Genomic DNA, 24,840 nt, shown 5'->3' with positions numbered 1-24,840 from the left:
GTACTCATGAAAAACCCGAGTCTCAGAGAGGCTCAGTGCCTCACCTGAGGTCATAGAGCAGTTAAGCACTCACACCCCCATATCACTCACTATGTTATTTTAGAACCATCTGCTGGCATATCTGTCATCACCACTGGACTGCAATTTCCCAAGGAAAGAACGTGACAGATTCTTCCGTGCCTTCCCAGCACTGAGCTCAGGGTGCACCCTGAATGGACGGAGCCAGCACGTGCTGCACCCCACCCTCTCCCTCCCTGACGGCTCAGTCGAAAGCCTGCTTTCCTCAGAGGCTTCCTAATGCCCAGGCTGGGGCTATGCATGTGGTAAGGGCTCAGTGCAGGTTCACAGAGTGGACAATGAATGGGCAGCCAAGAGCTCCCCTCAAAGGACCCCAAAGGACCTAAACTAGAGTCTTGCCCAGAGCAGGCATTTATTTCTATGCTGCTGTGCTATATGCTTAGTCGCTCAGTCTAATTAGTCACATAGTCTGATTCTTTGCAACCCCATGAACTGTAGCCCGCCAGGCTCCTCTGTCCACAGGGATTCTCCAGGCCAGAATACTGGAGTGGGTAGCCATTCCCTTCTCCAGGGGATCTTCCTGACCCAGGGATCGAACTCAGGTCTCCCACACTGCAGGCAGATTTCTTCACCGTCTGTGCCGCCAGGGAAGCCCAAGAATACTGAAGTGGGTAGCCTATCCTTTCTCTGGGGTAACTTCCTGACCTAGGAATGAAACTGGGGTCTCCTACATTGCAGGCGGATTCTTTACCAGCTGACCTACCAGGGAAGGCCATTTATCCCTATATTTGACTGAATAACCAACCCAATATGTATCTGTCTCTCCCTATTAGCTTAGAACCTGAACAGCCATCTGTGAGTTATTCCAGATTAGCTTGGCAGCATTCCCCATGGTAGGGAGTTTAGTTGAAGTTACCCCAGGTGAGAGAAGACAGCTAGTTTACCCACAAGGGCAGATGATGAGGCGAGAAAGGGTGAAGAGTGTGGATGGGGAAGAACAGGGTGCTGAGAAGAAGGGAGCTAGAAGAGGAGAGGAAGCCAGCCACTTATTTCTACAGAAAGAGGGAGCACAAAGGCACACCTGGAGCAGCCTCCCACCTGCCGCGGGCAGCCAAGAGAGAGCCGGAGAAAGACAGTGGAGCCGTGGAGAAGGGACACAGTCAGAATGCTGCCTGTCTCCTTATGCCCACCTGGTCCCAGCCGGGACCCCCAGACCCCCACACTGCAACCCCCAGGTAACTGCAACCCTCAGACACAGCACAGAAAGCCTACGGTCGCCCCTCCCCACCACCAAGAGGGGAGCAGACCTGGCCACTAAAGGTACATTTCATAGGCGATCGAGTGACGCAGAAATCTCCAGGGCAGAGTTCTCTAAAGGAGACTGGACGACCCCGGGTCCTCAGCTTTCATGGGAGTCACAAAGCTTGAGGACCTGGGAAGAGCCACCTGACCAGCGTGCAGATGGGACCACCAAGGCCCCACTGGGAAGCTGTTGCCCAAGGTCAACGCAGCAGGGAGTGGTACACCCACCTTGCAACTGTTCTCTAAAACCACCTTCCTCCAGTACCCTCTGTCCCTCCCCAGGAGCATTTCCTTTTCAGGGCATATCACATTTATTATGTTTTGCAAATGGGGGAAGAACTTTTGCATTCCTTGAGATGTTTGAGTGTCAGCTCATTCCAAGGGTCAGCAAACACTATTGAAAGGAGCAGGGTTCAGAAGGGGCAGCACGGGAGTTCGGGGAGCTGCCTTGCAAAGTGTCTTTTCTCAGAAAAGCACTGGAGTTGGGGGGACAGGGAGTGGCTTAGGCAGCAATTTCCGTTCTGCACACAAGGAGGAACAGTTCCGGAAAGAACAAAGAAATAGCATTAAAAAAAATAATAATGGCATGCTTCTCTAGTCAGGACTCGACACAGATTTCAAGCAAAAGAGCTCTGCACAGTGCAAGAAGCCAGTCCAGGCTCAGCTTGGACTTCCCTCTTCTTTCTCCCCTGGTGGCGGCAAGCCTAGTGAAAAGACTGCAGCCCAGCCCTGGGCAAGGAGGTTCACGGTCACCGGCAAGGCAGCCGGGACCTGACAGAGCTGGGCACAGTTTGCACAGCCTGTGCCGGCTGGACAAGCCACCTGGTCTGGTGGTTAAGGTGATTTTTTTTGCTGAAACACTCCTGGAACCACGCGGGGCTGGAGAAGATCCTATTTACTGGAACTTCTCTCAGGGAGCATTCTGCAAGCAACTAGAAGGAATGAACTGCTAAGACTCTTCAAGTGTGTATGATGTCTGTAGGGAAAGTGGGCAGTGAGATCCATAAGGGGGCTGCCTAACAGAAGGTCGTTACTAATTGCTGCCCAAGGAGGGTGGGCCAAGTGGGGTGTGCCAGCTGGGCAGGGCCCTCTCTCAGGTGAGGGGGCCATTTGAGGCCATCTCGGTGGTTAGACCCTTTTCTTCTCCCTCCTCCAGCCCAGCACACAGTTTCTCATTAAGCACACATTTAAAAGAGCTTTAATCTCAAGTCACGTCCAGCTGTTGCCTGCCCAAGATGCCCATATATCCTGGTGTGGCCCTGAAGCCAGGCCCCAAATCCAGAGTCAGTCAGCCAAGCCTGCAGCCCTGCAGGGACCCACTCTCAACCCAGCCTGCCTTCAGTCACTCAAACTGTCCCCCGACTCCCCAACCGAAGATGGAGAGACTCCCCAAGGTGCTGAGAAGGCTGTTGCCAACCTACTCCAGAGCCAGCAGACACAGAAGTTGAGGCCAAAAGAACTTTTTCCGCAGACCAGGAGGAGCTAAGCCTAAAACACAAGAAAACCGAGGAACACAAGTGCAACATCCCAGCGGCCGCCCCGGTGAGGAGGAAGTGGCCTGTTTTCTGATTGGGACCCACCCCAGATCAAGGGGGCCAGGCAGCCCACAGCCTCGGCAGGTCTCTGTGGAGTAGCAGAAGCTGAGATTGGGAACCAGCCAGCCGAGCAGAAGCAGCTGGGTTGTGGTTGACTGAGCACCTACTGAATACCAGGCACCATGCTATGAGCTGTGGACGCACCGTCGCCTTTCCTTCACACGACAATGCTTTGGAGAGGAAACTGTTCTCCCCAGGTGGACCCCTAGGGACGCTCAGTGAATGGTAAAACAAGATAACTGTCGAATCTGAGATTATATAATTCTCAGACACTATTTTAGGAGCTGCCGGCCGCCACTGCCCCGCCAGGGGTGTGCGGTCCCTTTCCCCACTCCCGGCCTTGGCAGCCTGCCCCACCGGGCTATGCGCAGGGCGGCCTGAATGCAGCCAGAAGCAGTGCGGGGCCTGCAAGCTGACCAGCTGCCGCTTGCTTTCCTTTCCCTTCTTCTCCCTGATTCTGGCCGGCCAACCACCTTGGCTCCTTTGGCAGCCAATCAGACCAAATTCTCAAATGGCCAGCACGTTCAGCGAGAGAAGGGACTCACAAATGGGGGATACAACTGTGCCTGGCGTGGGCATCCGGGGGACAGTGGGTCCAGCTCTGGTCCCATCACCCTCCACAGGCACAGGACCAGCTGCCCGTCCCCATGTCAGCTTCAGCTGGGAGTCTCTAATCTCCCTGATGCTCCAGCTGGCAGGGCCCCAGTCCCCAGAAAACTCCACTTGCCTCCACTTGGCTGTGGCCTGCATCGAACCAGCATGGCTTCTTTCTGCCATAAGCGTCCATTCCTAATTATGTCTGCCTCGGGCCAGTTTTAAACACCAGTGTGCTGTCCCTGGGCACGAACTAGAGCGGGGACCACGTGCCTGGCAGCAGCAGGAAGGCCGGCCCAAACTAGACCTTGCCACAGGTGAATTAGAGAACAGGGCGGAGAATTGATGGGTCACGCTCAGTTTGGCTCTGCCAATCTACCCGAGCGCCCTCGAATTCGCTCAGTAGATCCAGTGACACGCCAAGGAGAGAGACGCTCTCAGCTTCTTGCCAAGAGCCTGCTGCTCAGTTCCGAGTTCTGAGCTCGGGCTGGTCCCAAGCTCAATTCGGAGGCTCGGGGGTCTGGGCTGGCCAGGGTGGGGGACCAGGGCTGTGGCCTCCGGCGAGGCCCTTACCTTGCTGTCGGGGGACGGAGTCGCCAGCTGCTGCTGCTTCGCGATGTTCTCCGACAGGCACCAGCACACTCTCTTCTTCTGCTCCTGCGAGTGCGCTTCCAAAGTGAATAAGCACTCTGCCTTCTGACGTCAGAGGAAACAGAGAAAGGGGCAGTCAGGGCTGCTCCCTGGTTCAGGGGGCTCCCTGTCTGAGCCCAACCCTAACCATCCAGTGGGTGAGGCTGCAGCAGGGTGGGGAGTGACCACTAAAAGCCACAAATGCGCACACTAATCCCCGGTGACATCGAGGCAGCCAGACGAGCAGGGGAGCTGGTTCGGGGGCCAGCTGGCAAGACCTGTGCCCACGGGCTAGGGGGAGGGAGGCAGTGGTTCCCAACACAGTGGAGTCCTGTGGAGAGCCGCGGACTGCTGTGGTGAGGTCACCCCCGGGGACAGGCGGCAGAAGGCGACTGCTGGGGGAGCGCGTGGGGGACCCAGAGGGCCGAGGTCTCTGCCCCCCTTACATTCTGTGGAGCGAGGACCCCTCCCCGATCTCAGCACACTCATCTAATCAGAAGACCAGGGTGAGATGGGTACCCACACAGGACCTGGGTCCCTCCGGAAAGTCTTTGGAGAGTGGTCGCATGGCCTTCAACAGCCCCGCTGCTGCCTGACACATGAGCTGGGTCTGATCAATGACTGTTCAGCTCAGTTGAGTGCAAGCTTCTGGCACTGCTGCCATTTAAATCTCTCTTTGCTATTTAACCTTGTTAAGTGCTGCAATCTCATCTCCCCAACTAGACCCGAAACCCCTTCTAGGAAGGCCTTTTTCATCCAGGCCTAGTATAGTGCTTGGCCAGTCAAGGCCTCAGTGAGCTCTGGCTCCCAGGAGACTCTCGGAATGAGGTCAAATCCAGGCCAGCCTTGGCACAGGCACCAGAGAGCTGCGGGGACCCAGGGAGTCAGCCCCGAAGGAGCCAGAATGTGCTGGGGGCGGGGAGGGGAGGAACAACATGCCCCGCGTTATCATCCTCTCCAGGACGCTCTGCGCAGGGAGTGGCGAGCTCTTTCTGTCTCCGCTGGAATTTGATTATAACCGCAGAGGGCTGCGATTTGATGAACTCATCCAGGGAGCTAAGGGTGTGAGCTGGATGGCTCAGAACATAGAAAAGGACAGTGTAGAATTCTATGCAGTCCTTCCTTTTTTTGCAGTTGGATAGGACTGGTCTGAATCTCAGCTTTGTTGCTTCCTAGCTGTCAACCTCAGAGAAATCTGTAAGATGGGAATAACCACGATGTCACCTAGCTCTCAGAGCTATCAGGATGGCAAGCAATAACTCAGGCCTCAACAAACAGCTTCCCTGGTGGCTCAGATGGTAAAGAATCTGCCTGCAATGCAGGAGACCTGGGTTCGATCCCTGGATTGGGAGGATCCCCTGGAGAAGGGAATGGCTACCCGCTCCAGTATTCTTGCCTGGAGAATTCCATGGACAGAGGAGCCTAGCAGGCTGCAGTCCATGGTATCACTAAGAGTCAGACATGACTGAGCGACTAACACTTTCAACAAACATCAGCTATCTTCGTTATTGGTACTTCATTTGTTTAAGAAATATTTATTGAGCACCTGTTTTGTGTCAAGGACTGTGCTAGGCCCCTGGGGGTGAAGAGGGAAATAAGAGAGGCTGAGTTCTTGCCCTTAGGATGGGGGCAGAGACAAGAGACAATTAAACAATGTAATTACAAACTGTGGAAAGGCTGAAAGGGAGAGGTCCTGTCTGAGCCCAATAGACAGAGCCAGCCTTTCTGGAGGGGCAGCACCCAGCCAAGGCTGAATGAGAAAGAGCTGCCAAGGAAAGTGCTAGGCAGAAACCGTTCCAGGCAAAAGGAACAGCAAGTGCCAAGGCTCTGAGCTGCGATGGTTATCAGCCTCATGGAGTAGCATTTGAGCACTTTTTCTCCCCTACCATCTGACCCGGCCCTCAGGGAAACCACCCTTCAGGCAAGGGCCACCTCCCAAACTAAGTATTCCCAGGGTGCCAGCCCCAAAGTGCTCAGAGTTGTTCTTCCTAAAAGCATCAGAGGAGAGCGGAAAGAAAGCCCCACCTCTTGGTTTCAGGGAACTGAGTGGATGTGGTGAGGCAATTCTACCACTTAATAACAGACTTCCACTTGCCAGAACCCCCAGCCCACTGCAAGGAAGGACTCACCCCAAGATGTCCCAGAGAGAAGCCAGGTGGGGCAGGAGCTGATCAGAGAGCCATCTGCTCCCTGTCTTGTCACATTCACCCAGCGAGGAGAGGGGCAGGGCAGGGACTAGGGTCCCTTCTCACTTAGAAACACTGCCAGTGTGGAAAGGCCACAAATTTGGCCCTGGCCCAAACCCCTGGAGGAAGGCATGGCAACCAACTCCAGTATTCTTGCCTGGAGAATCCCATGGACAGAGGAGCCTGGTGGGCTACAGTCCATGGGGTGGCACAGAATCGGGACACGACTGAAGCGATTTAGCATGCACACGTGCATGCACAAGTCTCCCAGGCCTGCCTCTACCTAGCTATCTGGGCTTCAGCAAATCCTTTCAACTCCCTGAGCCCCAAATTCCCCCGCTCTTTCTGTTCTGAAGCAGATTCTACTCCCTTTATCTAATTTTCCATTTTAAAAAGCACCTTCCCATCCATGATCTTAAGAAGGTGTCTGAGGCCCCAAGGACCTAAACCTAGGCCCAGTTGAGGGTTTGGGGCTGGCTATCTTAGATGCTCACACATTCTGGGGAGGCCCTAGCTCCCAAGCCTCCTCTCCAAGTGCCACCTGGAGTTTGGGAGGCTGGCCTGGACGAGAGGGAGAGCCTGGAGCCAGCCCCCTCCAGGAAGGCTGAATTCCCATCTGACTAAATCAGGGGCCCCCACTGCCTGCCTGGGTCTCTCTTGGTCCACTTTGTGACCTGACTCATCAGTTTGAACACTCATATACACTGTATCCTCAAATATCAGGTTCCAAGGTCAAGGTTGTAAGCTGCCCTGAAACCATCCTCAGGAAACTCACTTGGAGGCAGGGCCTCCTTGATCACCAGCTGGTGAGCTAAGCTCTCTGCAGATGGAACAGCACTGGGCCCAGACCTCTGCATTCAAACATACGTGTGTGTGTGTGTGTGTGTTGAGTCGTGTCCAAACTCTTTGCAACCTATAGACTGTAGCCTGCCAGGCTCCTCTGTCCATGGAATTCTCCAGGCAAAAATACAGGAGTGGGTAGCCATTTCCTTCTCCAGGGGATCTTACCGACCCAGGACTGGACTTCTCTTGTGTCTCCTGCATTGTCAGGTGGATTCTTTTGAGCAATCCCAAATCCAACTAGAAACCCAGCTCCTCTTGCCTTCCTTCTTTAAAACCCCATCTTGCCTCAACCTCCTTGTTCCTGAATTAATATTATCCTTATAAAAACGGAAACCTCTTCTACTACAATTTACGTTTGTTCACTTGCTGTGACAGATGTTCTCTTACTTAATTCAATTCTCCCAGTGACCCTATGACATGGGGAGGAAGGAAAAACACAGCTGTTACCATCTTTTAGATGAGAAAACTCAGGCTCAAAGAGGTTAAGTCGGCAGCCCCAAGAAATGTCGGGAGAGGAGGGATTCAGAGTCTGTCTTCTGTCTCCTCCAGAACCTGACATCTTGCCTTCTTTATTTAACAGTATATGTACATTACAAAGAATGTGAGATACTCCTCTTAGTTTTTATTTTAGAGGATCGATAAATCATTGGCCATGTTGCTAATGGAGAGTAAATGAATACGAAAAGCTCTCCCCCTGTTATGACGCTAACAGGAATAACAGGAGCATTTATTGAGTGCTCACCATGTGGCAGGTTCTGTGCTAAGTGCCTTGGACACAGTATCTTATTGAATCTCATTTAATCACTGCAACAACCCTATAAGGTAGGCCTCAACAGCCTCGTTTCAGAGATGAGTATGTGACTTGCTCAGATCAATCAGTTAGGAAATGGCAGGGTCAAGATTCCAGTCTAGGTCTTCCTAACCCCAAAGTGAAGACTCTTAAATTAGTAGAGCCAGGATCAAATTCTCTGCGGATAGTCCCTAACCCATGTGCCCTTTAACCCCATGCCCCTGGTACAGCCAGTCATAGGCTGCATCTATCTCAAGAATTTGCAGGGGCTGAGGGACACCTTGTCCAGGGAAATTAAGGCCCCAGGGCTGAGGACTGCTCAGGTCAATCCAACCCTCTTGGTAACTAACCAGGACCTACTGCTGGGGAACAATCAGAGCAGCCGCCCCCCCTCCCCACCCCCGCCCGCCCCAGGCAGTCAGCGCTCTCTCAATGCAGACTGGAAAACCGTCCCTAAAATCCTGACTCTCTGGCCTTGGTTTCTTCTCTGGACACCACCTGCGTGTTAGGAAACAAAGAGAAAAACCGCTTGCTGGAAATGCCAACTAAGACACAGGTCTGGAGTTTTCCGTGGGTTTCAAAACCACGGTTGGCAGGCCTGTTCCAGGCCACAGGGCAGGCAGGGATCTTGTCTTCCGTGTGTTACAGACATGCCTCTTGTAAAGAGCAGCCCATTAAGAGAAAAGAGAGGCTTCTGGCTGCCTGTGAGCTTCAATCCTCCAGCCCCTTGGGGTCGGATCACCTGACACTTTACTGAAATAAAAGGGCCCGGATCAATATGCCTTCATCAGTCTTTGGAGGGCTAGGAGGTCACAGCTCCCTGGAAACCAAGGAGCAGAAGTGCTTTTCTCTGGGAAAAATAACCCCAGCCTGGCAGGAATAGCTCTCTTGGCATTAAAGAACTGGGAGCCTCATTTCAGGCCCTGCTGGAGAGAACTGGAATCCAGATGGGTGAGGCTGGAAAGGCAAAAGCTCTGACACTTCCCAGCCTGCCTTCCAGCCTCTCCTAGCCTCCTCGCTCGGCTCCAGGCCAACACGCCAGCCCTGAAACGTCTCCACCAGCTACTTCCTGTGCTCGGCGGGGATACGCTGACATGGGAGGATACTGATGCCTTTTCAGACCTCAAATGGCCATCCCAGGCTGCCGGGGTCCCCAGCTCAGCTCCAACGACGTCCACTGCCTTTTGGACTCCCTGCTGTCCCCTGAAGCTAACATCTCATCAACTGTCTTAACCTCAGGGGTCTGGTCACCTAAAGGGGACACGCCTGGAACTGAAGGAATGATCTTCCAATCACAAACAACATGCAAATTCCTTCTCAAAAGGGTGTACTCCCCTTGGCCAGCCAGCGCAGACCAGGCCTCACCCATAACATGTGGCCAGTGCACTCTCCCACAGACGGACAGTTTCCCAGGGCTGTTATTGGGTAAGACAGACAAACAGAAGCAGAGGGAAGGAATGGGTCTAACGAATCCCTGCTTGCAACTAGTAGCAGACTCATATGAACAGAGGTATAAGGAGTAAGAAAATTTGCTGAAAATTGAAAAAAATGTGAATGGCTCAGTAGCTCTGTTTTTCCATCCCCAAGGCCTCCTTTGATTAAACCCCTGGGTAATGATATTTTTGGCCACCTGATGCAAAGAGCTAACTCGCTGAACAAGACCCTGATGCTGGGAAAGACTGAAGGCAGGAGGAGAAGAGGGCGACAGAGAATGAGATGGTTGGATGGCATCATCAACTCAATGGACATGAGTTTGAGCAAACCCCGGGAGATGGTGAAGGACAGGGAAGCCTAGCATGCTGCGGTCCATGGGGTCGCAAAGAGTCAGACACAACCGAACAACTGAACTACAACAATAAATGATATTTCATCTCCCAAAACACATCAAGCAATAAGCTGTTTGCCTCCAGTTAGCTCAGCAAAGGCACAGTGTCCAGTTGAGCTTCTGATGGGACTGGGATAACCAGACTGAAGAAGGGAGGAGCATCCAACCCACTGAGTGGGTGTCACTCCAGCCCAAAGTTCAGATGCTGGATGGTTTCTTCTATGTGTATTCTCTGACCCAGGGGAAGGCCTTTTTAAAACATTGATAAGACCCTGCAGGAGGGGGATGTAGGTGGTATCTTCCAGAAAGAGAGGAGGAAAGAGGTGGGCACAAGAAGCAGGGCCCTCTCTAGAGGACTGTTGTTAGTCCCTCAGTCGTGTCCAACTCTTTGTGACCCCGGGGACTGTAGTCCACCAGGCTCCTCTATCCATGGGATTTCCCAGGCAAGAATCCTGGAGTGGGTAGTCATTGCCTTCTCCAGGGGATCTTTCCGACCCAAGGATAGAACCCAGGTCTCCTGCATCGCAGGCAGATTCTTTAGCCACCATGAATAGGGCAATGCCTGACTTGACAGGCCACATCCTCATTGTGACCCTTACAGGGACTGGAGACCAGGAAGTCCTGAGCAGGAGGCCACAGGGTCCTTCTTTCCCCTTTAAGCATTTTCATGTCCACCGCTCTTCTAGAAAGAGGTGAGAGACACTGGGGCGCAGCACTCTGTCCCATTCCAGAGCAGGGCCCTGCCGCTGTGGACCTGCCCAGAACCCCGCAGGCGCAGGCGTGGAGACAGCCTCAGAACCGGCACTCGCACCCAGCCCAACATCTTCCTTCCAGCCCCGGGACACTGAAGCCTCTCCTCAAATTCAGGGGGAAGCACTCACCTCTGCGAGATACAGCACACAGAACTTCAGGTCTTCTGAAGAACCTTTGAAGGAACAAAAAGGAACACTTGCATTAGAATTGGCTACAGAGTCTCAACCATTTGCTTGAGCACCACCAGCTCTCTCACCCATAGGGCTGTGTGTGGTACTTCCTGTAAAAAGAGGAAGAAGGGGCAGGCTCTCAGGGCAGCGAAATCTCAGGAGGAAAGCCCACTTGGTCACTAAATAGGTTGAGGTACAGCTGTGAGGCCTCTGCCTGCAGGTCAGCCTGCTCCAAGGAGTGCTGAGCTCTCCCTCCATGAGAGGCAGCCAGGAGCAGCCTCTGGGCACCACGCACGGGGTGCAGGGGACTGTCAGCCATCCCAGGGGGCGTCTTTCTCACCATGCCCCTGGCCATGAGGGACACAGAGGCAGCACACTGCCTGTGCCATTTTGAAATGCCACAAGGAGCCACGGAGGAATGCGTGGACTATGTGGACTATGCACTGGGGAGAGGGGAATCCCCAGTCACAGGCTGGGTGGAGCCTAGAGATGGCTTCCCAGCCCAGCCCCAACCCCTCAGTGTGTTCTCCTAGAGTTTTCTGACGCTTGGTCTAGAATCCAACACTCAACCACTCACCAAACCCTCTCCACCTGGGCAGCAGCTGGGAAGCCTGTCGGCCGCTTGCCCCTCCTCCAGCAGAGCAGCTGAGACGGAATACCCACCCTAGGGCAGAAGGTGATTTGGTCTGCGTGCTTCAGAAACACAAGAGCCAGGAGATAAGCCCCAGTTGTCGGGGAAGGCCTCCTGGAGGAGGACCCTTTTGAGCTTGAACTCAAGATGGGAAGAAAGGACGCTCCGGAAGCTGGGAACAGCATGAGCGAAGGCATGGGGATGGAGGATCACCAGCTGTGCTCAAGGGATTGCCAGGGTAGGGAAGCCCCGCCGCCTCCTCCAGGCTGCCTTCCCTGACCACTGCAGGTTGCTCCTCAGAACCTGGCAGCCCTCCCCACGGGCCACTCATCTAAGCACAGGCCAGGGGTGGTTAGCAACTTCCTGTATTTCAAGCATTCGCCCTTACGGGGCAGGTTGTCCTTTTTGAGGGAAATAACCACACAGCACATACAACAGCAAACACTTAAACTGCCACAGAGCTTTCACATACCAGTGCTGGGTGCCAACCACGGCACCAAAGGTTTCATGTGCGTAAACTGGACCTTCATGACCACCCTATGAGTCAGGGGGTATGCTCACCCACGATTCATGTGAGAAAGCTGAGGCAGAGGGGATGAGTAACCCGCCTCAGGGAGAAGGGGAAGAACCAAGACTATACCCAGGACACCTGGCCACAGAGCCCACACTCTGAACCACTGCACACCTACCTCTCAAGGGCTCACCACGTAGGCCCGACCCAGCCCCTTGTCTCCTTGAGGAAGCAGGACGAGTGCTAGGCTCAAAGCAGAACCCTCAACAGACAGTTGAATGGCAGAAATTGTCAAAAGAAAAATAAACACCAAGAAACCCAAAACCAAAATGCGTTGCAAAGTAAAAGTGGCAAGGAAAAAAAACAGAGATTTTTTCCTTAAAAAAGAGAAAAAACTTTTCTATTCCTAAGAAAAGTAGTAAATGAGGCCCTCACGTGGGTGGAGACCAGGGCCTCTCGGAACAAGTATATGGGCAGTTTCCTGGGCAAGTCTATCCCTAAGGCTAGGGATGCCAGCCAGAGTCAGATAAAAATAACTCCTAAGTAAATGGGGGTATGCTTTGGACTTAGAATAAATCCTTCTGCTTCTCCCCACCTAGAGATGGGCTGGTGAGGGGAGGGGAACCCTGCATAAGAAGTCAATCATGTTAAAGAAACCTCTAATTTCAAAGCTTCTGCCAGTTACTTGCATTGCTGAGGGTGGAGACAAGGGGAGGTGGTTTCTTTTGTTTAAGAAAACAACCAGGATGTTTCCTTGACTTTCCAGAAGCAGACTTTAGTGCCAAGGGAGAAACAAAAAGATCCATGTAAGAAAATAACAGAAATTTGGGTTTTAGAAGCTGGTGGTGAGAGAAGAGAAGGTTCTAGAAGAGAAGGGAAAGCCAGCATGCTGGGAGCCTCAGGGAGACAGGAGGCCAAGGTCGGGGGGATATGACCCAGAACATATATTCCCAGTGGCAAGGGATTACTGACGGATTGCCTTGAAACTTCTCTGTGCTTCGACACCCCCCACCCCCGGCACCACACCCCCACATTGCTGTAGACCCTCCCTGACATCCGCTCCATGTCATGGCCTTGTGCTGGCAGCATTCTGGGGGAAGGACCGAATGGGGCAGCAGCACTCAGCACGGCTCAGAGCCGCACATAAGGACAGCAAGACTCAGAACCCAGCGGTGCCTGTAAGGAGCTGCAGCAGCAGAAAGAAGAGGCTGCAGGGTGGCTGAGCCGGGAGAAAAACCGCAGCCCCACCTGAAACCCTTCCAGAACCCAGGAGTGGGCTCTGGACTTCCCAGAGTATGGAAACGGGGGCGAGTGTAAAGGAAAGGGGACATGAGGCAGCACACGGTTGGGCTTTCCATCCAACACTCCAACCACTTGCACCATTTTGAAGTTTAACAAGGAGCCACTTGGTTTCTGGGTGAACCCAACCAAAGAATGTGGGCCGTGGACCTTGGGCTGGTTAGGAGGTGGTTTAGTCACTAAGACGTGTCCGACTCTTGCAATCACATGGAATGTAGCTTGCCAGGCTCTTCTGTCCATGGGATTCTCCAGGCAAGAATACTGGAGTGGGTTGCTATTTCCTTCTCCAGGGGACCTTCCCGACCCAGGAATCAAACCCACGACTTCTGTATCTCCTTAATTGCAGGTATATTGTTTACCAAGTGAGCTACAAGGGAATGGGCTATGCAAGGGTGATCCTCAATCATGAGCTAGGGGAGCCCAGGACTGGCTTCCTGGTCCAGGTGTGACCCCTCTGGCACTTTTCCAGAGCTCTCTCAAGCCTGGCCTTAGATCCCAAATCAACCAGTTACCAAATCCTCTCCACCCGTGAGACAGGCCAGGAGGGCTGTTGTCTCCATTTTCCAGATGTAGAAACTGAGGCCTGGGGAGTGGGCAAATGGTAGAGCTGAGACTTGAACTGAGGAGCCCCGGCCTCCAAAGCCCATTTCTGACCACAAGGTCATACTCTGTCCCTCTCCCGGTTTACTCATCTGTCATTTCACCAGGCCATGGGCTCCTTAAGTGGGACTATGTCTCTGTCTCTGCTATTACCCTGGCGGCCAGCACTGAGCGGGGCTCTGAGGAGATGCTCAGAAAATGTCAACCGGCTAAATTTAACTCCAAGCGCTCCCGCAGCCAGGACCCAAGCAGCTGAGGCTCCAAGATGGGGCGCCTGGGCTCCTCAGGGAGGTTGGGGAACCCAAGAACCAGCTGGACATTTCCAGGCCATCCTGAGAGACCAGGGCAGGTCAGGAAGACACACTGTGGGCGGGATGCGGGCCGCCTGGGAGACAGAAACACAAAGAACAGCAAAGCCAGTGGGCGGCAGAGGCAGGAAGAGACCACAATGGGCCCCGGCTGACCGGAGATGTCCCGATTGTTAGCGCCAGCTCTCCGCCTGTTCCCATTACACTGCCTTTCAGCCCCGGCTGAAGCCTGGGAGAAGCTGGGCAGGAGGAGGGAGGGCAAGGTTTAAGTGGCCACCAGCCGGAAGCGAGGGAGGCATGCACCCCGGCCCCTAAACCCAGGCCTCACGTCCTGTCTCCCTACGGACCTCCGTTCATTCACCCAACAAACATTCACTGGGCACCCACAATGTTCCATGCCCGGGCCCGGCCCTGGGAGTGGGCTTGGCCAGCGGAGCTAAGCACCCTTCAGACACATCACATGGAGAGTCCTTGTTCCCTGGGTGGGGCAGACTCTGCTCTGCCAGGGAAGGGCCCTCGCCAGCCCCAGCCCACAGGAAAGGCTGGGCGTGCTCTGTGTTTACCGTCTTCTCTGCCCCAAACTGAACTCCCCACACAGGTCGATTTGAAAGAGACAAGAAACCTTAGGAGTCACCGGCAATGTTAATCAGAGACCATTCTGCCAAGAGAGGTTCCAGCTGAGGCTGAGGATACATCTCCTAAAAGCCAGCCTTGTTGCTGCGGCGAGTCTCTGGAGGCATGGCGGAGGGTGGGCAGGAGTGTGGATGCCAGGACTCAGGACACTGGGCCCGGCGGCTCCAACTCCAACGGCTGGAGAAGGGATCGCTGGGCTTCTCCAACCCCAGGACCCACAAGGCTGTCTCAGGGAGCAGGGGCAGGGGAGCAGGCAAGAGCTCCACAAATGCCTGGGAAGCAATCTAAAGCCGTCTAAGCGTTGGAACATGCACCTTGAGAGCTCAGTGTCTCTGGGCCACTTCCTTTGCTCCCAGCAATTCCTGGGCTCCCTGGAGAGCCATGCTTGCTGTGCTTGCTGACTGACACTGCTGGAGAAAGGTGAGACGCTTTGCACCAGAACATCTGGCTGGCAACCCAGGACAGGCACACACACACACATACACACCCCTCACATAACAACCCAATAAGCTCCAGTGGCTGTGGGCATCTCTCCTGAGCAGGGCTGGCTGTGGCCACCCCCAGTCTCCAGCCCCGGGAGGCCATGACTGCACAGGCAACTCAGCATAGGGGCGGTTTCTCCACAACACCCCAAGGCCTGACACCACCCACCCTGGCCAGCAGCCACCCAGTGGTAGATGGCATTCACCCTGCCTCTCCCTTCAAGCCTGGGGTTGTGGCCTCCAGGAAGCAAAGATTCAACCAGTTCTCAGTAGACTCCACCCACCCCGTCTCCCCAAACCCCGGCCCAGGCCAGAGGTGGAGGCCAGATGAATGGGCGCTGGCCATCTTCTCACAGCAATCTCAGGTCCGTGTGAGCACGTCAGGGCTTGGAGGGAATGTGAAGGACTGTGTTCCAGCCCTGACTACTGAAAGAAAAACTGCTGTCCAGAAAAGGGAGAAAGGACCAGCTGACACTGTTCCCCAGGTCAGCAGCAATGCGGAGCCCAGGACCCCCCTCCCAGCTATGACCCTCCACTCTTCCTCTGCCGTATGGCTCCCAATCCCCACCCAATGCACAGCCAGTTTGTAACTCTTCTTTTCCCTCCCTCCTTTTAGCAAGAGGCTGAGCAGGCCAGGGTCCTGGGCTTGCAGGCCCCAGACGTGTGTGGTGAGCACAACAGAACAAAAGATGGCTCAGGTGGTCAAGAATCTGCCTGCAATGCAGGAGACCCGGGTTCAGTCCCTGGGTCGAGAAGCTCTCCTGCAGAAGGGAATGGCTACCTACTCCAGTATTCTTACCTGGAGAATGCTATGGACAGAGAAACCTAGTGGGCTACAGTCCATAGTGTTACAAAGAGTCAGACACGACTGAGCCACTAACACACTTTTCACTTTGGTTCTTATCATCAATCAGTGTGTATTACCGAGCACAGCCTCCCACCAGCACCCCTCAAACCTGACAGGGTCCTAGACTGTGTGAGCTGGGGATGGGCAGGCATGTGAGTGCATGTGTGTCCAAAGGGTGGGAGAGACATGGGAATGGGTGTGCAGGGGAAGCTGGGTGTGAGGGATAGGGGCGCGGAGTGGGGGAGTGGCAGCAGCAAAGTCAAGGGCAGAGTCACCCCCCTCCCGCAGGCACTAGGGGGCTCCCTGGAACCTCAGGACCTAAGCTGAACTTGCTCGGAGGACTGCTCCTCACCATGACCTTGGTCAAGCCCAGCCCGCCCCGCAGGAGAGCCTCGGCCCCCAGCGAGGTGACTTGCTTTTTCCCCTCGATGGCCGCCCTGCTCAGTGGGCAGGAGGAAGCCAGGGGCAGAGAAGAGAAGTTGTAAGTGGCTTCCTGTGGGGCTGCGGGAGTAGGGGTTCTCACACGGCCTGGGTTTCTAAGGAGGAAGAGCGGTGGGGGCACTGAGTGCGCAGGCCGGGTTTGCAAACAGGCAGGAAGTTTTCCTGGAGCACAAGCCGTCAAAACAGAATTCTTTCGCTGGGTAATGTTTTCCTCCCTGCCCCTGCCACCCGGGCTCAAACAGGTCTGGTGTTGTTTTCATAACCTGGGAGAGGAAACCGAGCCCCTTACAGCAGAGACCTCGGGCGCCAAACCAAACCACTCAACAGATACTCCCACTGGTTTCCCGTTCTCGAGTGGAGGGCAGGGCCACCGTGGCAAGTTCGGGTAGAGACTTGCTCCACGCTCCCACGTGCTCCTGCTTGCCAGCCCCGGCCAGCTCCTTGCGCCAGCATCCCAGACTCTGGCCTGGGGCATGTGGCTGGGGGAAGCAGCAGTGGTCTCCTATCCTGGATGTGTGTGGTGAGTCGAGAGCTATGAGCATTGCCTGGGTGCGCGGTGTGAGCCAGTCACTTTGCATAAACAACCAAACTTAATTTAACCTCCACAGCAACCTTCTGAGTTACTACTGGCATCCTCATTTGCACATGAGGAAACAGGCTCAGAGAGGTCCAGGAACCTGCCTGCACAAGGCAAGTTGTCTCGTCCTGGACTTGTCACCTGCCTGAGGTGACACAGGTAGTGAGGGGCCGGGCCAAGCTCGGAACACAGGTCTGTCTGAACCCAGCGCTCTTCCCACTCCACTCCCGAGCCTTCCCCAAACCTCGCTGGGGCAGAAATCTCCCTGCAAAGTTCAGGGTGAACAGCGGGGACTGCTAGCCTAGACTGGAACACCAGTGACTGAGAGCCAAGTCCACGGGCGGGGCCTGACCGCACATCCCATCCATGCTGCCCAGACCAGGAGGAGGACTCAGGGTGAGAGCGGAGGCAGTCCAGGGCATCTAGGGCAAGCACTCACCTTCCTGCAGCTTCACGCTCTGGAGGTAGAGGGGGTTCCTTAGGACGTTGCAGCGGCCCGGCTCATCCTCCTTGGTGAAGAGCAGCAGGTCTGAGTAGGCAAACAGCGTCACCTGCATGGTGAGAGAGCAAACAGAGCCAGCTGCCCCGCTGTCCCAGAGGCCAGAGCCACAGGCTCCCCTGGAGGGCCAGGGAACAAGTTGCCATCATCTCGTGTCTCTGTCATCTTGGGCAGAACCAGGAGCAGACGCTCAGTGTGCCTGCTCCTCATAGTGGGAAAAACTAACAGAATACAAATTAGCCTTCATCCTCGACCTCCAGGCCTGATGACCTCTGCCTGCCTGTCAACATAGCAAATGGACAGGGGAAAGCGGAAACAGTGACAGATTTTCTTGGGCTCCAAAATCACTTTGGATGATGACTGCAGCCATGAAATTCAAAGACACTTGCTCCTGGGAAGGAAAGCTATGACAAACCTAGACAGCATATTAAAAAGCAGAGACATTGCTTTACTGACAAAGGTCTGTCTAGTCAAAGCTACGGTTTTTCTATTGGTCATGTATGGATGTAAGAGTTGGACCATAAAGAAGGCTGAGCACTGAAGAACTGATGCTTTCAAACTGTGGTGCTGGAGAAGACTCTTGAGAGTCCCTTGGACAGCAAGGAGATCAAACCAGTCCATCCTAAAGGAAATCAATTCTGAATATTCATTAGAAGGACTGATGTTGAAGATGAGGCTCCAATACTTTGGCCACCTGATGCAAAAAGCCAACTCATTGGAAAAGACCCCGAAGCTGGGAAAGAATGAGGGCAGGAGGAGAAGGGGGCAAAAAAGGATGAGATGGTTGGATGGCATCACTGACTCAAAGGACATGAATTTGCACAAACTCCAGGAGATAGTGAAGGACAGGGGAGCCTGGTGTGCTGCAGTCCACAGGGTTGCAAAGGTTCAGACATGACTGAGTAACTGAATAACAACAAGCCTCTCAATAGTCAGACAGCCACAGGCCCATCTTCCTGACCAAATGCCTCTGCAATCTCCAGACCAGGGCCCTTGGCTTGGAGCCACCTTGAGCTGCAAGAGATACCACATTCACATGCATCCGCCTCTAAGTGTCTGGCTGAAAAAGCACTAGACTTGGAGTCAGAATACGAGGCTCCTGTCCCACTAAGTAGCCATGAAAACTTGGTGAAGTCCCCAGATCCCTTCAGCCTCAGTTTTCTCATCTGAGAAAACCATGCAAACAGGGGGAAAGTCCCTGCCAGGCTCCCTACAGGCTTCTCTCACAAGCTCTGTGTAGACTATGAATTGAAGCATCATGCCATATGCATGTTCTCACCAAGTTCCTTGCAGATAATTTCAACTGCATCCATGCACAATCACATCAAGAAAAAGTCAGTTACTTACACTCCAATACAAACACGCACAGAACTTTTATCTCTTTGATGCATTAGCTGCTCCGAAAATAAAGGAGAAAGATATTTTTAGACATTATAGGTAAACCACCAGGCATGCTCCACATAGTTTTATGCTAAAAAAAAATCCACTTGATCCTCTAATGCCAGTAAAGATTACACTGAGCTTTGCTTTGCAAATCCTGCAGTGGCCTTTAGTCAAAAGCAATAAAAAATCCTATTTTAGATTCTCTGAAGAAAACAAAATATTATTAATTGTGTGGACTTCCCTTTGAGGTATCAAAATCTGACATTTCACATCATCTGGTGTAGGAAGAGTCCGCCAGAGGGTCGGCATGCACTACGGAAGGGCCACAGTGAGTGTGCGCTGGCTCGTCGCTCAAGTTCAGACGGTCAGCATGCTGCCATTTAGCTGTCAGACTGATGGAGATGACCTAACAACTCCACCTCTAAGACTCTAGCCTATAGGAATTCTTACAAGGACATATAAATGTGAACGTGTAGGGATGTTCTCAGCAGCATTTTTTTAATAAAAAAAAAAAAAAGAACATAAAATCCCCTTAAGAGAAGATGAATAAACTAAATGATGCTATCTTCATATGGTAGAATTTTATGCAACTATTAAAAGAATAAAATAGAGCTTTGTGGGCAGAAATGGAAATCTGTTTGTCATAAATCAGAATACTGCAATGCACAAAAACACCTAACATATAATCCAAATTTGTAAAGCAGAACTGTACATCTGTCTATATTTTTTAAAAGTATTTATTTCTTTGGCCGGACTGGGTCTTAGTTGTGACATGAGGGACCTTCATCGCATCATTTGGGCTCGGTAGTTGTGGCCCACGGGCTTAGCTGCCCGGCAGCACGTGGGATCTTAGATCCCTGACCACAGATGGAACCCAAGTCGCCTGCATTGGAAGGTGGATTCTTAACCACTGACCTCCAGGGAAGCCCCATAAATCTGTCTATATTTCTACATACTTTCGTGTCTAAGATACTCATCACAGTCTTCACTGTGGGGAGGATTTTACTTTATACATTTGTTTGATTTGCATTATTTGGCAATGAGAACCTGTTACTTTTATAATTTAAAAACACGTGTTTTTCTTAGGATGACTTGGCACACAGAGATTTGACAGAATCCGGGCCACAGAGACAACAGAGGGCACCCTTGAGCAGGAGGCTCCAGGAGGGGCTCTGGCTTCTCCTACGGGGACCAAACATGAGGACTCCTGAGCGCTGGGCTGGAAGGGATCCCGGTGGGGACCCTCTCAAACCCCCTTCCCATCACAGCCCTGACCCAACATGGCCCACGGAAGTCTCTATTTATTGAGCACTTACTTTCTGCTCGGTGGATCCTGACTTGTAAACATCATTGCCCTCTTGGATAGAGGACCCTGTATCTCTGAGAGGTTAAGTGACCTGTTGGAGGCCACACAGGCAGGGACGGTGCCCAGGTCTGGCTGACCCTAGAGCTCTCACGGTGTGGGGAGGCAGCAACATGCCTACAGCTGTCCCATCCCTGAATGTGAAAGAATCCAAGCTGGGACCCAGAGAGAGGGGTGATGGAGACAAGATCATGAAGTTAAGACAGGGACGAACATGGGCCAGAGTTCAGAAGGATTTTAGGTGTTGGTTCCTGAGAAGAAGACGTCTACATCCAAGCAGCAGAAAAGAGAAAGGCTCCGCACTAGGCACGCACAAGGCGAACCCTCAGACACCCCTGACCGACTCAGTGGAAATCTGGAAGCGGCCTCTGGACCCACAGGGAAGCTGGCAGGGGAGGGGTCAGAGGAGACAGTCTGTGAGGAGCCTAAAAAGTAAAAAAAAAAAAAAAAAAAAAAACCAGCCCCAGCCCACAAGAGCCAGCTGGAGGGCACTTGGAAGAGCCACTAGCAAGGTGCGAAAAGACCCAGGCCGCTGCTCTGGCCCAGATTCCCAGAGCTGAGAATGTGGTCTAGACAGGAAGTGATTAAGGCCTGAATGAAGAATTTCCCCAAAAGTCGGGTCAGGGAAAGGACAGAGCTGGCGCACAGTGGGAGGCAGGGCAGGGAGGCCAGCGTGCCCGGGGAGGGCAGGTGGGCCCCCTCTCCCACCTCCCCAGCAGCCCACGAGAGGTCACGGCAGCCCACAGAGCAATGACGGCCATCTCCACAGCCCAGTGACCGGCGTGCCTCCCACAGCAGGCCGTGGGGGCCGCCAGGTGGCTCCCCACACTTGCTCCAAGGACATTTCTGTTTTCTCAAAGGGTCAAGAGTTGAGGGCTTGTTTGGTTAGGAAATCCTTGCAACTTAAAGGATCACTAATCCCACATGGTCCTAACCAAACATCTTCCCAGCAATCTTACCTAAGGGCAGGTTGGCAGAAAAGGTCTTGGTGCCTGAGTTAATGGTAAACTCAGTGAGTTAGCATGTAAAGTTAGGGTGTGTCCCTGAGCCCCACGGAGCTCCTGGAACTTCCAACACAGGGCCTGGCTCCATTGCTGATGCTCGATAACCAGTATTTGAATGTAGAAACAAGGCTGTGCCCAAACGCCCGTTTGGTCTCAGGGCACATTAATCAAGTCTGTGACTTCTGGGAGCAGGTGTGACGAGGGCAGTTCAGGGTGTGGGGTTGGATCAGCTCGTGGAGCATGCCCAGAGAAGAGAGGGGACAAAGAACCAAGGGGGAACATTCCAGGAGGTAAGATTTCTGTAGAGCACCAGGGAGAACTTGAGACAAATTAGTGCTCACTAGTAAGAAAACCACTGTCTGGAGGGACTGCCTCTGCAGACTCAAGAACAGGCTGGAAGACAATCAGCGGGAAAGTTCCAGTGAGGCAATTAGAACGGACAACTCCTGTGGACCCAGCCTTCACTGTGATTCTTCAAACTTATCCAAACTCCTCTTGAATTGCTTTGTATTTTTGGCCCGAATAGCATGACAGGCTACCAAGATCCACATATTTGCTTCCTATCATATTTCAAGAAAAAGGAGTGTATTATTTTTACTTGTCTTCAAATCTCTTCTTTCAATCTTCAGAAGGGGTCTCTTAGTTCTAGGGCTCCAAAGACCCACTGGATGAAGAACTCTTGGATAGACTGTTAACTATTATCAGACCCTGGCTTCAGCTTCTGTGTGTTAATTCGTTTTTAAACAAACACACCAGAGGCAGCATGGGATCCTGGAAAGCACTGCTGAGCCAGAGAGAGCCCAGGTACTAATTGTGGCTACATGTTTTTGGAGCCTTGAGACTCTCGCACGCCTGCTAAGTCGCTTCAGTTGCGTCCAACACTTAACGACCCCATGGACTGTAGCCCACCAGGCTCCTCTGTCCATGGGATTCTCCAGGCAAGAATACTGGAGGGGGTTGCTGTGCCCTCCTCCAGGGGATCTTCCCAACCCAGGGATCAAATCCACGTCTCTTATGTCTCCTGCATTGGCAGGCTGGTTCTTTACCCCTAGTGCCACCCTGGGAAGCCCATTGGGTGCCAGTTAATCTCACTGGAGGCTTACTTTCATCTATTGACTGGGGTCAAATGTTTCTCTCTTCAGGAAGCTGCAAGAATTAATCAGGATCAGGATTTCCCTGGTGGTCCATTGTCTAAGACTCCATGCTCGCAATGTAAGGGGCCCAGGGTTCGATCCCTGCTCAGGGAACTAGATCCCTGTTCAGGGAACAAGCCACAACTAAAGACCCTGAATGCCACAATGAAGACCCAGCACAGTCAGATTAACAATTAAATATTTCAGAAAAAAAAAAAAAAGAGTTAACTGGGATCAAGTTTGGAAAGTGAAAGTGAAGTCGCTCAGTCGTGTCCGACTCTTTCCAACCCCATGGACTATATGTAGCCTACCAGGCTCCTCCGTCCATGGGATTTTCCGGGCAAGAATACTGGAGTGGGTTGCCATTTCCTTCTCCAGGGGATCTTCCCAACCCAGGGATTGAACCCCGGTCTCCCGCATTGTAGGCAGACACTTTACCGTCTGAGCCACCGGGGACCCAGCATGGAAAATGCATACACAATAAGGCTATACAAGAAGTGTTTAATGTTTGTGAGCTTAATGGTGAGTGAGTGAGGGAACAAAAGAGCACATTTGGACACACAGGTGTACTCCAGGGTGGCTGCCGTTTCTAACTGTCTTCTTCTGAGTCTTGTGAATTTGCAGCCACACCTCCATTTCTGACCTTTGGCTACCTGACTGAGCTCCACTACACACTTACTCACCAAGAACTGCTCCAAAGGACTTCCTGTTCTTAGAACTGAAATCCCCCTCAACAGATGAAGTTTTACTCCCATGGAGGCAATTCAGAAGCTATGCCAAGGTTCTTAAGAAAGTTCCGGAAGAGGAGGTCCAGAAATGTGGTAAGCGACACCAGTGTGGTGGAAATAAGCCTGCGGTCTCCCCAGGGAAACCCCCCTGAAAGAGACAATGCTCACTTGGAAAATATGAGTTCTGGTCTGCTTGTCGAACAAACAAAACGACAGCGGCCTGCTTACGCTGCAGCTACACAAAATGTGCCAGAGGCATTTGTGCTGAGGTCGAAACACCCTTCGAGATCAGCCAACCTCAGACCCTGCCATGGCTGCCTCAGACACACACACACACCCACTATTCAGATGGGAAGACTGAGGAAGAAGGGACAAGTCTTAAGTGACCCAGCAGCAAAACAGAGCTGGCTGTCATCTTTCTGCCTTCAAGTTTCCTGATCTTTCCACCACCCAAAGCTGCCTCTCAACTCAGCCAAACCACACTCCCAGCTCTGAATCGGGGCCTGATTGGCAACAAGCCCCCATTCTCTTTTCAAGGCTCTCAGGAAACCAGTCAGATCCCAGGGTTCCAACCTCTGTTCCCAAGTAGACTTAAACTCACGAAGACTGAGCCGGAACCTGGCCAACTCTGGGGACTGTGGAGGTGAGTGAAGTCCCCCCAGTAAGAGATACGCTGGGGCCAGCTCCCAGGAAGAGCGGCGTGGCCTCCACTCCCAGGCCTCTGTTGGCCGAGCTAGAGCCATAGAGAGATCATAGACTTATCCCTCAAAAGAGGATTTGTGATTTGGGTTATTAACACACACCCAGAGAACCCAGGTAATGGATGCTCTTCTAAAAATTCTCTTTGGCTAACAGCTTTAATCTTCTCACCCATAAAGTCATTCGACACAGCTGGGGTGAACTGCCATCTCTTCTGCTCCTTAGAGGAAGTTGGGGTAAACAGTGGAATGTCATTAGGGGTTGGGAAAAGCTTCTGACCGCCAAAGATCGACTATATAGCTTTGAGAGGTGGTGAGTGCCCCGTCACTGGATGTATCTAAAGGAAAGTTGAGTAGCCATTTGGTAGAGGAGAGCACGGAAGATTTTTCAGGTCTTTCCTACCCTGACTGTACAATTCTGCAACTATCAAGAAGAGGGGAAATTAGGGGCCTGGAAGATGGCTGGTGAAGCCCACCGGAAACCTCACCTGGGGAAGGAGAGTGTCTTACCTCGGCAGCCTTGTTTCGCCCCTCGTACAGCAGCAGCTCCTCTGACAACAGGAGGGTCCGGGCGGGGTTGCAGAGATCTAAAGGCTGTAAACAAAGGCAATCGTTCAAAGAGGCCTGGTGGAGAAGGTGGGTGGGGGCGAGGGGGAGGCAGCCTGCCAAAGCCAGCCGCAGAAGACTGCCAGCCCTGCCCCCACACCCCAGGAACCCACATGCCCCCTCATACACAGACAGAAACAGAAAGACAGAGGCGCTCATCCTGGGCGGAACTGCCGCTGCGACCTTCCCCACCAGCCTTCACACACTTGCCACTTGCGCAGGAAGTCAGACCACGCGGCCAGGCCTCCCCACCCCCCCAGCTCCCTGACTGCACTGAGCTCCCGGGCCCTCCCAGCCCCACACTCCCTCCTCTGCCCTATTCATGCTGTCAGGCCCAGGCTCTCAGGACACCTCTGGCAGTATCCTGAGAGCCTCAGGCCAGGTTTGGTCA

At 53.1% G+C, this 24,840-nt stretch overlaps 1 protein-coding gene across 9 annotated transcripts in view; it reads right to left on the bottom strand.

Moving 5' to 3' along the window:
* RGS3 (regulator of G protein signaling 3) overlaps positions 1-24,840 on the bottom strand; it is a 142,609-nt gene that overhangs the window by 58,611 nt on the left and 59,158 nt on the right. For 8 of the 9 annotated variants that reach the window (XM_044940486.1, XM_044940487.1, XM_044940485.1 and 5 more), the window contains 4 exons: positions 24,354-24,437; positions 17,475-17,586; positions 10,665-10,708; positions 4,083-4,205 (listed from right to left, as the gene is read on the bottom strand). In XM_044940486.1, coding sequence (XP_044796421.1) covers positions 4,083-4,205; positions 10,665-10,708; positions 17,475-17,586; positions 24,354-24,437 — 363 coding nt within the window. Of the gene's footprint in view, positions 1-4,082; positions 4,206-10,664; positions 10,709-10,792; positions 10,881-17,474; positions 17,587-24,353; positions 24,438-24,840 lie in introns of those variants that run through there. The other variant, XM_044940488.1, reaches the window with a different exon arrangement.

The sequence above is a fragment of the Bubalus bubalis genome, chromosome 3 (assembly GCF_019923935.1).
Source record: "Bubalus bubalis isolate 160015118507 breed Murrah chromosome 3, NDDB_SH_1, whole genome shotgun sequence".
NCBI classification, from domain to species: domain Eukaryota; kingdom Metazoa; phylum Chordata; class Mammalia; order Artiodactyla; family Bovidae; genus Bubalus; species Bubalus bubalis.
This window is presented reverse-complemented; position numbering and strand designations above follow the sequence as displayed.